The 16,081-nt window shown below is 43.2% G+C and overlaps 1 protein-coding gene across 1 annotated transcript in view; it reads right to left on the bottom strand.

The window, feature by feature from the left end:
• LOC123772279 (calcium-activated chloride channel regulator 3A-1) overlaps nt 1–16,081 on the bottom strand; it is a 253,061-nt gene that overhangs the window by 72,226 nt on the left and 164,754 nt on the right. The window contains exon 13 of the mRNA XM_069311299.1: nt 15,107–15,209. Within this exon, the coding sequence (XP_069167400.1) occupies nt 15,107–15,209 (103 nt within the window). The remainder of the gene's footprint in view (nt 1–15,106; nt 15,210–16,081) is intronic.

Here is a 16,081-nt window from a genome sequence, read left to right as displayed (position 1 = left end):
TCAGCTGAGTGGGCAGTGACTGCGGCGTCGTCGGCAAAAAGGAAGTCGCGCAGACACCTCAGCCGAACCTTCGTCTTGGCTCTCAGCCTGGCGAGGTTAAAGAGGTTTCCATCCGACCTGGTCCGGAGGTAAGTACCTTCCGTGACAGATCCAAAGGCGTGCCGCAGCATAACTGGGAAGAAAATCCTGAATAGGGTTGGAGCCAGTACGCAGCCCTGCTCTACTCCACTTTGGATGTCAAAGGCGTCTGATGTTAGGGCATCAAAGACCACGGTGCCCCTCATGTTCTCATGGAAAGATCTGATGATGCTGATGAAGAGCCTGGGTGGGCATCCGATTTTGGGGAGGATCTTGAACAGGCCATCCCTGCTGATGAGGTCGAAGGCCTTCGTCAGATCTATGAAGGCTACGAAGAGTGGCTGCTTCTGTTCCCTGCATTTCTCCTGCAGTTGTGTGAGGGAAAACGCTATGTCGATGGTGTACCTGCCAGCTCTGAATCCGCATTGTGATTCTGGATAGACTCTCTCTGCAAGTACTTGGAGCATCTTCAATGAGACTCGAGCAAACAGCTGTCCGACGATACTGAGGAGGGAGATTCCACGGTAGTTGTTGCAGTCACCCCTGTCACCTTTATTCTTATACAGCGTGACGATGTTGGCATCCCTCATGTCCTGTGGCACCTCTCCTTCTTCCCAGCAGAGGCAGAGAATTTCATGCAGCTCCATGAGCAGGCTACCTCTGCAGCACTTCAAGGTCTCAGCAGGGATGCCATCTTTGCCAGGAGCTTTACCAGAAGCAAGGGAATCTTGGGCATCGCTGAGTTCTTCCAGGGTCGGTTCACTGTCGAGCTCCATTAACACAGGCAGACACTCAATGGCGCTCAGGGCGTCTTCGGTGACCACATTGTCCCTGGCGTATAGCTCAGAGTAGTGCTCGACCCAGCGCTTCAGCTGCAGTATCTGGTCCTGAATCACCTCGCCAGTGGCAGATTTCAGAGGAGCGGTCTTCCTCTGGATTGGGCCGAGGGCCTGCATGATGCCGTCATACATTCCCCTTACATTGCCTGTATCCGCTGCAGTCTGTATCTGGGAGCAGAGCTGGAGCCAATAGTTGTTGGCACATCGCCTGGCGCTCTGCTGCACTTTGCAGCGGACGGCCCGAAGGATTTGTAAGTTGCGCTGACTTGGGCAGGCTTTGTAGGCTGCCAAGGCGTTTCTCTTCTCCTCGATGACAGGTGTCATCTCTTCCGAGTGAGCCTCGAACCAGTCTGCCGACCTGCTGGTCTTCTTGCCAAAGGTGGAAATGGCAGCGTTTAACACAGCGTCTCTGAAGTGCTCCCATCTTTTACAGGCAGTGACCCCAGCTGGGGCAGGGAAAGCTTCCTCGAGCACGCGTGCAAAATCTTCCACCTTGTCCTAGTTGCGGGTCTTGGTGGTGTCGATGCTAGGTCTGCCCGCCTTTTTCGAGTGATGAATCTTCTTTGGTTGCATCTTGACCCTGCTACATACCAGGGAGTGGTCGGTGTCACAGACAGCACTCTGGTAGCTACGCGTAATCTTGACGCTGGGTAGACTTGCACGCCTGGTAAGAATCAGGTCAAGCTGGTGCCAGTGCTTGGATCTGGGGTGTCTCCAAGATACTCGGCGTTGAGACTTTGTGCCGAAGAACGTGTTGGTGACACAAAGACCATGAAGGCAGCAGAGTTCTAGCAGACGTTGCCCATTCTCATTCATCCTCCCTATGCCAAATTGACCCAGACAAGTGGGCCAAATGTTGTGCTCGGCACCCACTCTGGCGTTAAAGTCGCCGAGGATGAACAGTGGCTAACAAAAAGGGCCGTGACGAAGATTCGAACCTGCGTCAGAGAGCATCCCAGACACTGCCTTAGTCGACTGAGCTACGACATGGTCGTATATATATATATATATATATATATATATATATATATATATATATATATATATATATATATATATATATATATATATATATATATATATATATAACTTCATGAAAACTTGGCTTATTAGGCAAATCGGGCCTTGCATAGTAGGCTGAGAAGCGCGTTCTGGCTACTAGGTACAACATTATATATATATATATATATATATATATATATATATATATATATATATATATATATATATAATATATATATATATATATATAAAACGGAGGAAAGGGTCCTGAAAGATATTGTTAATAGAAACGTTATCCCTACAGACAAAAATCAGAAGATACAACTGACGATTTACTATAAAACCAGAAAAACGGCCAGCCTACTCATGAGAAACTCTCCAGACACAAAACAGAACGCTTTAAAAGAGACTAACGTCGTCTATGCCTTCAAATGCCCTCTTGGGGACTGTAAGCTCCAAAAAACCCAGTATATAGGCAAGACAACAACATCTCTTTCTAGGCGTTTAACGATGCATAAGCAACAGGGCTCCATTAAGGAACATATAATCTCTTCCCACAACCAAACCATCGCCAGAGAAATCCTAGTAAACAACACAGAAATCATCGATAGATACAGCGATAGCAGGCGGCTTGACGTTTGCGAGGCATTACACATCAAGAAGTCAACACCAGCAATCAACAGCCAATTAATGCACAACTATATTCTACCCACCTCAAGACTCCGCTCCAATATAGAAGCATCAAGAAATATGGACCAATAGGCTTTCTACAATCACTTCTATTCAATACCCATTGTTTCGTGTTCTGGCTTGTGTTGATGAAATTAATACCTTATTAAATACCACCTCACCCCATCCACCTCACTCAAATGTAGATATAAACAAAATCGGAAATGTTCTATTGTGTTGTAAGTAAGTAAGTAAGTTCTATAGTAAGTTCTATTCAGTTGTGTATATGTTAACTAAAGTCTTTGAAAATGTAATAAGTTTTACGAAACGCGCTCAAGTGTCGCGTCAGACTAGAAATAAAAATGAATTTTGGAGAATTGATTTTTGAATTACCTCCAACAGTGAAAAGAAATGTACGAAAGATTGAGAAAATTCGTGTTAGAATTATTAATCTTACTTTTTCGGTCATATTTAATAATATATGTCTACAGGAAAGACTGCTACCAAAATATACTAATATATATATATATATATATATATATATATATATATATATATATATATATATATATATATATATATATATATATATATATTGTACCTAGTAGCCAGAACGCAATTCTTGGCTTACTATGCAAGGCCCGATTTGCTTAATAAGCCAAGTTTTCTAGAATTTTAATATTTTTCTAATTTTTTTCTTATGAATTGATAAACCTATTCATTTAATTTTGCATGAGCTAATTTTTTTTTAATTTAAAAAAGGCCTATTAGGAAAATCGGGCCTTGCATAGTAAGCCAAGAATTGCGTTCTGGCTACTAGGTACGACATATATATTCCTTGCAATATCACTATTAACTCAAGAGCAAATGTCAGTATGTCTTCATAATTAATGACATGCAAAGAATTGAGTAGTTCTCTTTTCGAATTTGTGGAGGAATGCAAGAAGGAAGGGAGCTAAGTGAGGGGTGGAAGAAAGGGAGAGGGGGGCTAAGTGTGGGATGGAAGGGGGAAGAGAGCTAGGTGAGGTATAGAAGGGGGTAGAGGTCTAAGTGAGAGATACAATCTCCGGTCAATCGCCTACAATCTACAGTCTCCGTGGTGTAGTGGTAAGACACTCGCCTGGCGTTCCGCGAGCGCTATGTCATGGGTTCGTATCCTGGCCGGGGAGGATTTACTGGGCGCAATTCCTTAACTGTAGCCTCTGTTTAACGCAACAGTAAAATGTGTACTTGGTCGAAAAAACGATTCTTCGCGGCAGGGGATCGTATTCCAGGGACCTGCCTGAAACGCTTCGCGTACTAGTGGCTGTACAAGAATGTAACAACTCTTGTATATATCTAAAAAAAAAAACAAAAAAAAAACAAAGGTGAGGAGGTCTAAGTGATGGACGGAAGGGGGAAGAGGGTTAAGTGAAGGATAGAAGAGGAAAGGGTTCTAAGTGATGGAGTGAAGGGGTAAGACATCTTAGTAAGGGATGAAATGGGGAAGAGGGCTAAGTGAAGAATGGATGGGGGAAGACATCATGGAAGGAAGATGAGAGCTAAGTGAGGGATGTAAGAGGGCTTAGCTCTCATGGAAGGAAGATGAGAGCTAAGTGAGGGATGTAAGAGGGCTTAGCTCTCATGGAAGGAAGATGAGAGCTAAGTGAGGGATGGAAGAGGGCTTAGCTCTCATGGAAGGAAGGTGAGAGCTAAGTGAGGGATGGAAGAGGGCTTAGCTCTCATGGAAGGAAGATGAAAGCTAAGTGAGGGATGGAAGAGGGCTTAGCTCTCATGGAAGGAAGGTGAGAGCTAAGTGAGGGATGGAAGAGGGCTTAGCTCTCATGGAAGGAAGGTGAGAGCTAAGTGAGGGATGGAAGAGGGCTTAGCTCTCATGGAAGGAAGGTGAGAGCTAAGTGAGGGATGGAAGAGGGCTTAGCTCTCATGGAAGGAAGATGAAAGCTAAGTGAGGGATGAAAGGAAGAACAGGGAGTGGGAGGAGGAGAAGGAGGAACAGGCTAAGGGAGTGAGGAAATGGGAAAGAAAGCGAAATCAGGGATGGAAGGGCAGTTAAGTCAGGTATGGAAGGAGGTAGAGAGCTAAGTGAGACATGGAAAGGGAAAAGAGTGGTAAGTTATGAAGGGAAGGGAGAGGAGGGCTAAGTGGGGGATGGGAGAGGGAGGTGGCAGGTGTGTAAAAAGAATTTGGGAGGATGAGGAATGGACAAACGGGAGGACACAGGGATGGGCGGGAGAAGGAAAGGTACCAACATGTTTCAGTGCTACTTAATAAACTTTCTGAGAGAAGAAGTAGAGGGGGAGGTGGGGGAGTACCATGGGAATGAGAGGAAGGAGAGAACGAATGAGGGGCCAAGGGATTTGGAGAGAATTGGAGGAGGAGTGGGGGGATAAGTGGAAGAACTAAGGGGATAGAGACGAGCAGTGACAAAGGGAAGAGTAGAGAATAAGGGTGGGAGTGAGGCAGACTATCTCAGACACTTCAATTACATCTATACCCATACGAGACAATGTTTGTGTGTGTGTCCAAAGTTGTCGGCCAAACGTCTGAGGCTAGCCTCACCCATATTGGCAGCGGGAATGGTCTGGGGTACGGGATGAACATAGGCTGGTGGGAATCACTAGTATTCAAAAGGAAACAGCGTGCCAGGGTCACATTCAGATCCCCACGACTATTAATAGCTACACAGCCACATATTTTGAAAACAAACATTTCAAAACAAATTTATTCTTATAGTAATATAAACCATTATTAACTGATCTCGGGAAATTCAAAATAATTTCATGCTAGTCGTAATTTGCCTGTTGTCCCACAAAACAGATGACACCCCCCCCCCCCCACCTTCGAAGGTTTGTCAAGCCATACCGTTTTCTCAAGGTAAATGGAAGTAACTATTCTTTTTTTTTTAGTATTTCACTCCAATGGTTGACAAGTTTATTTGTTCACACAAGAAGATAGAGAGAGACATACAGACAGAAACAGATATAGAAAGACAGATAGACAAATACAGAGACAGGCAGGCACAAAGACAGACAGACAGACAGACAGACAGACAGACAGACAGACAGACAGACAGACAAATACAGAGACAGGCAGACACAGAGACAGACATTCACAGAGACAGACATTCACAGAGACAGACATTCACAGAGACAGACAAATACAGAGACAGGCAGACACAGAGACAGACATTCACAGAGACAGACATTCACAGAGACAGACATTCACAGAGACAAACATTCACAGAGACAGACATTCACAGAGACAGACATTAACACAGAGACAGACATTCACAGAGACAGACATTCACAGAGACAAACAATATATAAATGATGGATATATAGATAGCTGGATAGATAAATGGTTGGATAAATGAAGAAATTGATTGATAAATGGATAGATTGATAGACAGAAGAACAGATGGTGAGATAGATGGATGAAAAGAAGAGCAGAGGGAGATGGATGGACAGATAAATAAGTACATTGATAAATGGATTAATTGATAGATGAATAGAGAGAGGGGTAGATGGGTGAATAAATAAATAAATAGATGAATAGAGAAAAAGGATAAATGGATGGATATATGAATTGAAAGGTGGATAGAATGATAGATAGAAAGATGGATAAATGGATGGATACATGGATTGATTGCCGGATTGATAGATTTATAGATAGGTAGATAAATAGATTGATATAGAGACAGATATATGATGGATAGATGGTAGCGAGATGGATATATAAGTGGATAGATAGATATATAGAAAAGAAGACGGAGGCACAGATAGGCGGATAGATAAATTAATAGGTAAATGGGTGATTGACAGGGATAGGTAAACAGATTGATGAATAGATGGATGTATAGATAGATGTATGTATGGATGGATGGGTAGATGGATAGATAGATGAATAGAGATAAAGATAGATGAATGGATAGATTAATAGACAGGAGAATAGGTAGATGGATAGAAAGATGGGTGGATACATGGATTGATTGACGGATAGATAGATGTGTAGATAGGTGGATAAATAGCTTTATGGATAAATGGATACATGCTGGATAGATGGTAGAGGGATGGATAGATAGATAGGAAAATAGATGGATCAATAGGCTGAAAGATAAATAAATGGAAGATGGGTAATGACTAGGGATGGGTAGACATATGGATGAAGAGATGGATTTATAGATGGATGGATTTTTCAAGGTAAATGGGAAGGTATTTGTAAACAAATAATACTATATGTACTATTTGTAGTTGGTAGGCATGGATGGATAGATAGATAGATGGGTAGACGGAAGACAGACCTGGGGCATTGCGTGGTATCACCTAGTATACTATAAGAGTGAATATTTAAATGTCTGCTGGTCTTTGTCCAAAGTTAGAGGCCAGACACTTGGAGCTAGTCTCTCCCAACTTTGCAGGGGAATGGTCAGGGGTACGGGAACAGGCATAGGCTGGTCAGAATCAGCCTAAGTTAAATGATTTAAGAATTGTTTGCATATATTGAAGTCCCATGGCCTTCTCTGCCAAAGCACGGGAAGATGGTATGCAAGAAACAGCGAGGTTAATGACATTATTTGGAGGAGACTTACTACAGCCGGTTGTCCAGCAGGGAGAGAACCTCGTAACCTAATGCGTCGCAACTCTGATGAGCCTCTCAGTCACCCAGACGGGATCATAGTGAATCCCTGGAAGAATGGTAGACAGTTGGTGTGGGATTACACGAGCGTTTCATCTTTAGCCAACACCAATGTTAACTTCAGTGTTGCACAGCCAAGCAGTGCTGCCACTCACCGGGAAGCAACAAAGTCTCGTAAATTCAGAGATCTTGGTGTATCTTTACCCCAGATACTTGGTGTCTGGTGTATCTTTACCCCAGATACTTGGTGTCTGGTGTATCTTTACCCCAGATACTTGGTGTCTGGTGTATCTTTACCCCAGATACTTGGTGTCTGGTGTATCTTTACCCCAGATACTTGGTGTCTGGTGTATTTTTACCCCAGATACTTGGTGTCTGGTGTATCTTTACCCCAGATACTTGGTGTCTGGTGTATCTTTACCCCAGATACTTGGTGTCTGGTGTATCTTTACCCCAGATACTTGGTGTCTGGTGTATTTTTACCCCAGATACTTGGTGTCTGGTGTATCTTTACCCCAGATACTTGGTGTCTGGTGTATCTTTACCCCAGATACTTGGTGTCTGGTGTATCTTTACCCCAGATACTTGGTGTCTGGTGTATCTTTACCCCAGATACTTGGTGTCTGGTGTATCTTTACCCCAGATACTTGGTGTCTGGTGTATCTTTACCCCAGATACTTGGTGTCTGGTGTATTTTTACCCCAGATACTTGGTGTCTGGTGTATCTTTACCCCAGATACTTGGTGTCTGGTGTATCTTTACCCCAGATACTTGGTGTCTGGTGTATCTTTACCCCAGATACTTGGTGTCTGGTGTATCTTTACCCCAGATACTTGGTGTCTGGTGTATCTTTACCCCAGATACTTGGTGTCTGGTGTATCTTTACCCCAGATACTTGGTGTCTGGTGTATCTTTACCCCAGATACTTGGTGTCTGGTGTATCTTTACCCCAGATACTTGGTGTCTGGTGTATCTTTACCCCAGATACTTGGTGTCTGGTGTATCTTTACCCCAGATACTTGGTGTCTGGTGTATCTTTACCCCAGATACTTGGTGTCTGGTGTATCTTTACCCCAGATACTTGGTGTCTGGTGTATCTTTACCCCAGATACTTGGTGTCTGGTGTATCTTTACCCCAGATGCTTGGTGTCTGGTGTATCTTTACCCCAGATACTTGGTGTCTGGTGTATCTTTACCCCAGATACTTGGTGTCTGGTGTATCTTTACCCCAGATACTTGGTGTCTGGTGTATCTTTACCCCAGATACTTGGTGTCTGGTGTATCTTTACCCCAGATACTTGGTGTCTGGTGTATCTTTACCCCAGATACTTGGTGTCTGGTGTATCTTTACCCCAGATGCTTGGTGTCTGGTGTATCTTTACCCCAGATACTTGGTGTCTGGTGTATCTTTACCCCAGATACTTGGTGTCTGGTGTATCTTTACCCCAGATACTTGGTGTCTGGTGTATCTTTACCCCAGATACTTGGTGTCTGGTGTATCTTTACCCCAGATACTTGGTGTCTGGTGTATCTTTACCCCAGATACTTGGTGTCTGGTGTATCTTTACCCCAGATACTTGGTGTCTGGTGTATCTTTACCCCAGATACTTGGTGTCTGGTGTATCTTTACCCCAGATACTTGGTGTCTGGTGTATCTTTACCCCAGATACTTGGTGTCTGGTGTATCTTTACCCCAGATACTTGGTGTCTGGTGTATCTTTACCCCAGATACTTGGTGTCTGGTGTATCTTTACCCCAGATACTTGGTGTCTGGTGTATCTTTACCCCAGATACTTGGTGTCTGGTGTATCTTTACCCCAGATACTTGGTGTCTGGTGTATCTTTACCCCAGATACTTGGTGTCTGGGGTAAAAGTGGTGCTAGTTTTTTTAAGGAGTTGGGTTCTAAGCTAATTGAAACAACTAGAGACCCTAGAGCCGCCAGTTTCCTCTTTCATCATATTAGTGTGGCGATGCAGAGAGGAAATGCACACTGCATCCATAGTTTCTGCCCGCCATGTAAGGAGCTGGAGGCACTCTACAACCTGTGACAAGTAGCCTTCTACCCTGCATGTAACCAATGTTGTAACCCGTTTTTGTGTAAGGAAGTTTTAAATAAAATAAAGTTTAAAAATACAAAAAATATAGGGTGGTAGAAGAAGACAATATGTGAGTGTACGTGGGTTCCTCACAAGGCTTCCCCGGATGCTGCATATCGTCTTCTTCAAGGTCGAGCGTCCCTACAAATGCAACCAAAAGTTGTATCCCCTATATTTAAAAAAAGGGGGAGAAAAGAGGAGAAGTGTAAAAATGGAGCAGACAAGAGGGTGGGAAAGGAGTGAAAAAGGAAGGAAAAGGGGGATAGGGTAGGGAAAAAATTAGAAAAATCCAGCATAGCAGCAGTAGTTGCTTCTGTAATCTTTCCTTATTAAGACTACTTATAGCTGAGTGGATAGGGCTTCTGCCTCACACACGTGGGGTCCGTGGTTCGAGTCTCCTAGAGCCCAGGTGAATGAAATGCTTATTTCCACGGAAGTGGGGATGACAATAATAATAATATAAATAATAATAATAAAAATTATTATTATTTATATTATTATTAGTGTTGCTGTTACTTAACATTCACAACAGGTAATACAAGTTTTCTTTAAAATATGACTGAGGACACCATATAGAATTGAGCTGAAGCACTATTTAATTCGCCAAAAGGAACTGCCCACAAAAGCACAGAGCACTGCAAACAAGTTTTTCTATACTCACGTTGTTATTAGGGCTGTGTTTGTATACTGACGTTGTTATTAGGGCTGTGTTTGTATACTGACGTTGTTATTAGGGCTGTGTTTGTATACTGACGTTGTTATTAGGGCTGTGTTTGTATACTGACGTTGTTATTAGGGCTGTGTTTGTATACTGACGTTGTTATTAGGGCTGTGTTTGTATACTCACGTTGTTATTAGGGCTGTGTTTGTATACTGACGTTGTTATTAGGGCTGTGTTTGTATACTCACGTTGTTATTAGGGCTGTGTTTGTATACTGACGTTGTTATTAGGGCTGTGTTTGTATACTGACGTTGTTATTAGGGCTGTGTTTGTATACTCACGTTGTTATTAGGGCTGTGTTTGAACTTGTGGTGAGAGGAAGGATGCCCCCTACAAGTTGTGCTCGAGGGAGATCTTTTCCTGTGTGTGTGTATTTACCTAGTTGTATTCACTAGTTGTGCTTGCGGGGGTTGAGCTCTGGCTCTTTGGTCCCGCCTCTCAACTGTCAATCAACTGATGTACAAATTCTTGAGCCTACTGGGCTCAATCATATCTACATTTGAAACTGTGTATGGAGTCAGCCTCAACCCACATCACTGCCCAATACATTCCATCTGTTAACTACTCTGACACTGAAAAGGTTCTTTCGAACGTCCCTGTGGCTCATTTGGGTACTCAGTTTCCATCTGTGTCCCCTTGTTCGCGTACCACCCATGTTAAACAGTTTATCTTTATTTACCCTGTCAATTGCCTCGTTTCATTACCCTACATTTACTCGAGTTGAACTTTAGTAACCATTTGTTGGACCATTCATGCAGTCTGTCTAGGTCATCTTGTAGTCTCATACTGTCTTCCTCCGTCTTAATCGTCCTCATAATTTTTGCATCATCAGCAAATAATGAGAGGAATGATTCTATACCATCTGGATTACCATCAGTAATTCCATCTGTCATCATACTATCATGCAAGAGGAGCCACACATCTATGGATCATCCAATAAAATCAGCAGACTTCTAGATGTTACTACTGCTCGGCTTAGACTCGGTTACAAGTATCTCTGGGAATTCTCATTATCTGCTGATGTAGACCTGACCAAATGTAAACTGTGTCAACAAAATTATTCGCACACCCTCCGTCACTATGTGATGGAGTGCGAAAAGATACGTGAATTTAGAGACAATTCTATAACCAATGTTCCAGCGATGTGTCAATATTTCATTCAAAATGATCTGCTACCAGAAATTTTAGCCAAATATCCCCAGTTTGCTAACTGTAGGTAGTAACTAAGTGATTGTAACCTATCCACCGCTGCCCACTGGATGGGGGGCGGTGTGCAGGACAAACATATAAATTTTGACACTAGCTCTCCACATATGTCAGTTGCTTAATTTTGAACCTGTACTTGAGGTCGATCTCGAACCCATTGTTGATGTGACGACTTATATTGAATTTTGTAACTAGCTCATCAAGATTGTAACTTGCTTAGCTAAATGAATTGTGGGGTTCAGTCCCTGAGCCCATTATGTGCCTCTGTAACCCTTTCCACTACCGCCCACAGAACGGGTATGGGGTGCATAATAAATGAACTAAACTAAAACTAACTACCATCTGGAAGATCATTTACATGTATATAAGAAACAGTATGGGTCGAAGGACTAAACCCTGCGGGACTCCACTGGTGACGTTTCGCCAATCTGATACCTCAACCCGCACAGTGACTCGCTGCCTTCTGTTACTTAGGTACTCCCTTATCCAATGGAGTACCTTCCCTTTCACTCCTGCCTGCATCTCCAGTTTTCGCACTAGTCTCTGGTGTGGCACTGTGTCGAAGGCTTTCTGGCAATCTAAAATATGCAGTTTGCACACCCCTCTCTTTCTTGCCTGATTCTTGTTGCCTGATCGTAGAATTCAATTAAACCTGTGAGGCATGACTTGCCATCCCTGAAACCATGTTGGTGTTGTGACACAAAGTTCCTTTGCTCCAGATGTTCGACTAGCCTTTTCGCACAATTTTCTCCATTAGGTTGCATGGTATGCAAATTAAGGACATTGGCCTGTAGTTCAGTGCCTCCTGTTTATCCCCCTTCTTGTATATAGGGACTACGTTTGCCGCCTTCCAAATTTCTGGCAGTTCACCTGTTACCAGTGATTTGTTATACACCATGGAGAGTGGCAGACACAGTGCTTCTGCTCCTTCCTTTAGTATCCATGGTGATATTCCATCCGGGCCTATATAACCTACTGGTAATCTCAAATTCCTCTAGTGGTGCCTGGTTAATTATTCCTTCTCTTATTTCTGGAAGGTCTCCTTGTTCTAATGTGAAAACTTCCTGGAATTTTTTATTGAGTTCCTCACACACTTCTTTGTCCTTTGTAGTGAATCTGTCTGCTCCTATCCTCAGTTTCATTACCTGTTCCTTCACTGTTGGCTTTCTCATGATGTGGCTGTGCAGCAATTTGGGTTGGGTCTTACCCTTGCTTGCTATGTCGTTTTCATATTGCCCTTCTGCCTCTCTTCTCACCCTGACATATTCATTCTTGACTCTCTGGTAACGTTCTCTGCTCTCAAGTGTCCTGGTATTTCAATAGTTTCTCCATGCTCTTTTACTTTGTTGCTTAGCTAGCTTACATCTCTGATTAAACCATGGGTTTCTCATCTCCATTTCAATTTTACCTTTTGGGCCAGGATAAACTTTTCTGCGGCCTCCTTGCACTTCTGCGTGATGTATCACATCATGTCTTGGGCCATCTTTCCCCTTTCCATCAAGCTCTTATTCCCATGTTATATCCGTTAGGAATTTTCTTATCTCCTCGTAATTTTCCTTACGGACTGCTAGCCTTTTGCTTTCAGTTCCCTTTCTAGAGTACTTTAGCCCTTCTTCGACCAGATACTCAAACGTCAGTACACTGTAATTGCTTATTCCTACTGGGGCCTCGAAGTCAATTTCCCTTATGTCGGAATCATTCAGAGTGAAGACTAGGTCGAGTCTCGCTGGTTCATCGTTTCCCCTCATCCTAGCGGGTTCCCTGACATGTTAGGTTAGAAAGTTTCTTGTCGCCTCCTCCACTAGTTTGGCTCTCCATGTATCCTCTCCTTCGTGTGGTTCCTTGTTCTCCCAGTCTATCCTTTCGTGATTGAAGTCCCCCATGATGAGCAGATGGGATCGATTTCTACAGGCAGCAGAGGCTGCTCTCTCAATTATGTTATTAACTGCCTTGTTGTTTTTGTCATACGCTTGCCTGGGTTTTCTGTCATTTGGTGGAGGGTTATATATCACTGCTACTTCTACTCTAGGTCCTCCCATCATTATGGTGCCTGTTATGTAGTCTCTAAACCCTTCACAGCCTGGGATAACCATCTCCTGGAAACTCAATTCCTTTCTCATGAGTAGGGCCACTCTGCCTCCTCCCCTACCCTCCCTCTTTCCTTATTACAGTGTAATCCTGGGAGAACACCACATTTGTTATGATTCCTGAGAGTTTTGTTTCCGTGATTCCAATTACATCTGGGTTTACCTCTTGTGCTCTTTCCCTAAATTCACTCGCCTTGCTCACTCGCCTTCACACATGTTTACTATTTGTATCTGCACAATCGAGCTATTAGCTCTTGAACCCCGGCTTTCTAACCAATTTTTTCCCCTATTATGTCTATTACATATAGTTCTCTTACACACACACACATTCCCAGGCAGCAGCCCGAAGATGCTATTTAACTCCCAGGTACCTTTTTACTGCTAGGTGAATAGGGCCACAGGGTGAAAGAAACTGCCGATTTGTTTCTGCCCACACCGGGGATCGAACCCAGGCCCATAGAACTACTACCCCAGAGCGAATGACTTGGGTCAGCACCAGGGGTATGCACAGCAGGGACAGTGTGCAAACACGACATAAGTCAGTACCAGGGGTAAACACAGCAGGGAGAGTGTGTAAACACAACATAAGTCAGTACCAGGGGTAAACACAGCAGGGACAGTGTGTAAACACAACATAAGTCAGTACCAGGGGTAAACACAGCAGGGACAGTGTGTAAACACAACATAAGTCAGTACTAGGGGTAAACACAGCAGGGACAGTGTGTAAACACAACATAAGTCAGTACCAGGGGTACACACAGCAGGGACAGTGTGTAAACACAACATAAGTCAGTACTAGGGGTAAACACAGCAGGGACAGTGTGTAAACACAACATAAGTCAGTACCAGGGGTACACACAGCAGGGACAGTGTGTAAACACAACATAAGTCAGTACCAGGGGTAAACACAGCAGGGACAGTGTGTAAACACAACATAAGTCAGTACCAGGGGTACACACAGCAGGGACAGTGTGTAAACACAACATAAGTCAGTACCAGGGGTAAACACAATATAAGTCAGTACCAGGGGTAAACACAGCAGGGACAGTGTGTAAACACAACATGAGTCAGTACCAGGGGTAAACACAGCAGGGACAGTGTGTAAACACAACATGAGTCAGTACCAGGGGTAAACACAGCAGGGACAGTGTGTAAACACAAAATGAGTCAGTACCAGGGGTAAACACAGCAGGGACAGTGTGTAAACACAACATGAGTCAGTACCAGGGGTAAACACAGCAGGAACAGTGTGTAAACACAACATAAGTCAGTACCAGGGGTAAACACAACATAAGTCAGTACCAGGGGTAAACACAGCAGGGACAGTGTGTAAACACAACATGAGTCAGTACCAGGGGTAAACACAGCAGGGACAGTGTGTAAACACAACATAAGTCAGTACTAGGGGTAAACACAGCAGGGACAGTGTGTAAACACAACATAAGTCAGTACCAGGGGTAAACACAGCAGGGACAGTGTGTAAACACAACATGAGTCAGTACCAAGGGTAAACACAGCAGGGACAGTGTGTAAACACAACATAAGTCAGTACCAAGGGTAAACACAGCAGGGACAGTGTGTAAACACAACATAAGTCAGTACCAAGGGTAAACACAGCAGGGACAGTGTGTAAACACAACATAAGTCAGTACCAGTGGTAAACACAGCAGGGACAGTGTGTAAACACAACATAAGTCAGTACCAGGGGTAAACACAGCAGGGACAGTGTACAGAACCATCGAACGAAAACGTATTGTGGGATGAGACTCACTTCCTCCGCCGTTATCGTAGAGATGAAGGTCAAACTTGTTGCTTCCCTCTAGCAGGCTGACCACAACCTTGGCGCCCACTACTGGCATCTGCTTCCTCGTTACCTGTGTGTATGTTACGTCTCACAAGAGATCTAATACTCACAGCTTGAATTAGCATATAATGTGTGTGATTGCATATTTTATTTATATATTGAATATTGTATTTAAAGATTGCATATTAAAATTTTTGAGCTAGCTAAGCTTGCTGGTGAGCACGAATTACTCACAAAGGTGCATTTTAGAGCACAGTCAAATACTACTTATAATAATATAATAATAAGCTTAATAGTCATGCTCATAAACTTAATGCTCACCAGACCAAACCAAGTTATAACCCTCCTGCTACTCACATGATCTCTTCTCCTGCTAATCCAAGTCTGAGAACACACAGTTGGGGTGCAATACCCCAGTAATGTAATTACTAAGTCTTCAGTGAGTGTGACAGAGTCAACCCCTGACAGTAGATTTTGTACGCATTGCTAGATAAGAGGTCATGTCTTGTTTTAGTTTGTATCCTAATTTAAAACCTACTTGTCTCATAATTAGTAGAGGTGTGCAGAGTAGATCTTCTAAACATATTACTATAGATCCCAAATGGGTAGATACTTATCAACCCTATCTTTTTCCTGGCGAAGTATTGTGTAAAAGTGGTAAATGGAAGCCATTTGTTATGTTGAGAGATACTGGTGCTTCCTAAAATTTGATTTCAAACTGTGTACGCTCTAATGTTACAAAGAGAGACTTTGGTGAATCTGTAGTTCTTCAGAGTATTGTTAGTTGTCAAACAGTACCTCTGATAGACATTAATTTGAGGTCAATCATCACCCCAGGCTAGTGCACTGTTGGTGTTAGTAAACAGTTGCCTATCCCAAATGTGGATTTAATACTGGATAATGATGTAGCCATTAATTCTGTTGTTGGGAAGGTTGATCTCA

This window comes from Procambarus clarkii, chromosome 69 (assembly GCF_040958095.1).
Source record: "Procambarus clarkii isolate CNS0578487 chromosome 69, FALCON_Pclarkii_2.0, whole genome shotgun sequence".
NCBI classification, from domain to species: domain Eukaryota; kingdom Metazoa; phylum Arthropoda; class Malacostraca; order Decapoda; family Cambaridae; genus Procambarus; species Procambarus clarkii.
This window is presented reverse-complemented; position numbering and strand designations above follow the sequence as displayed.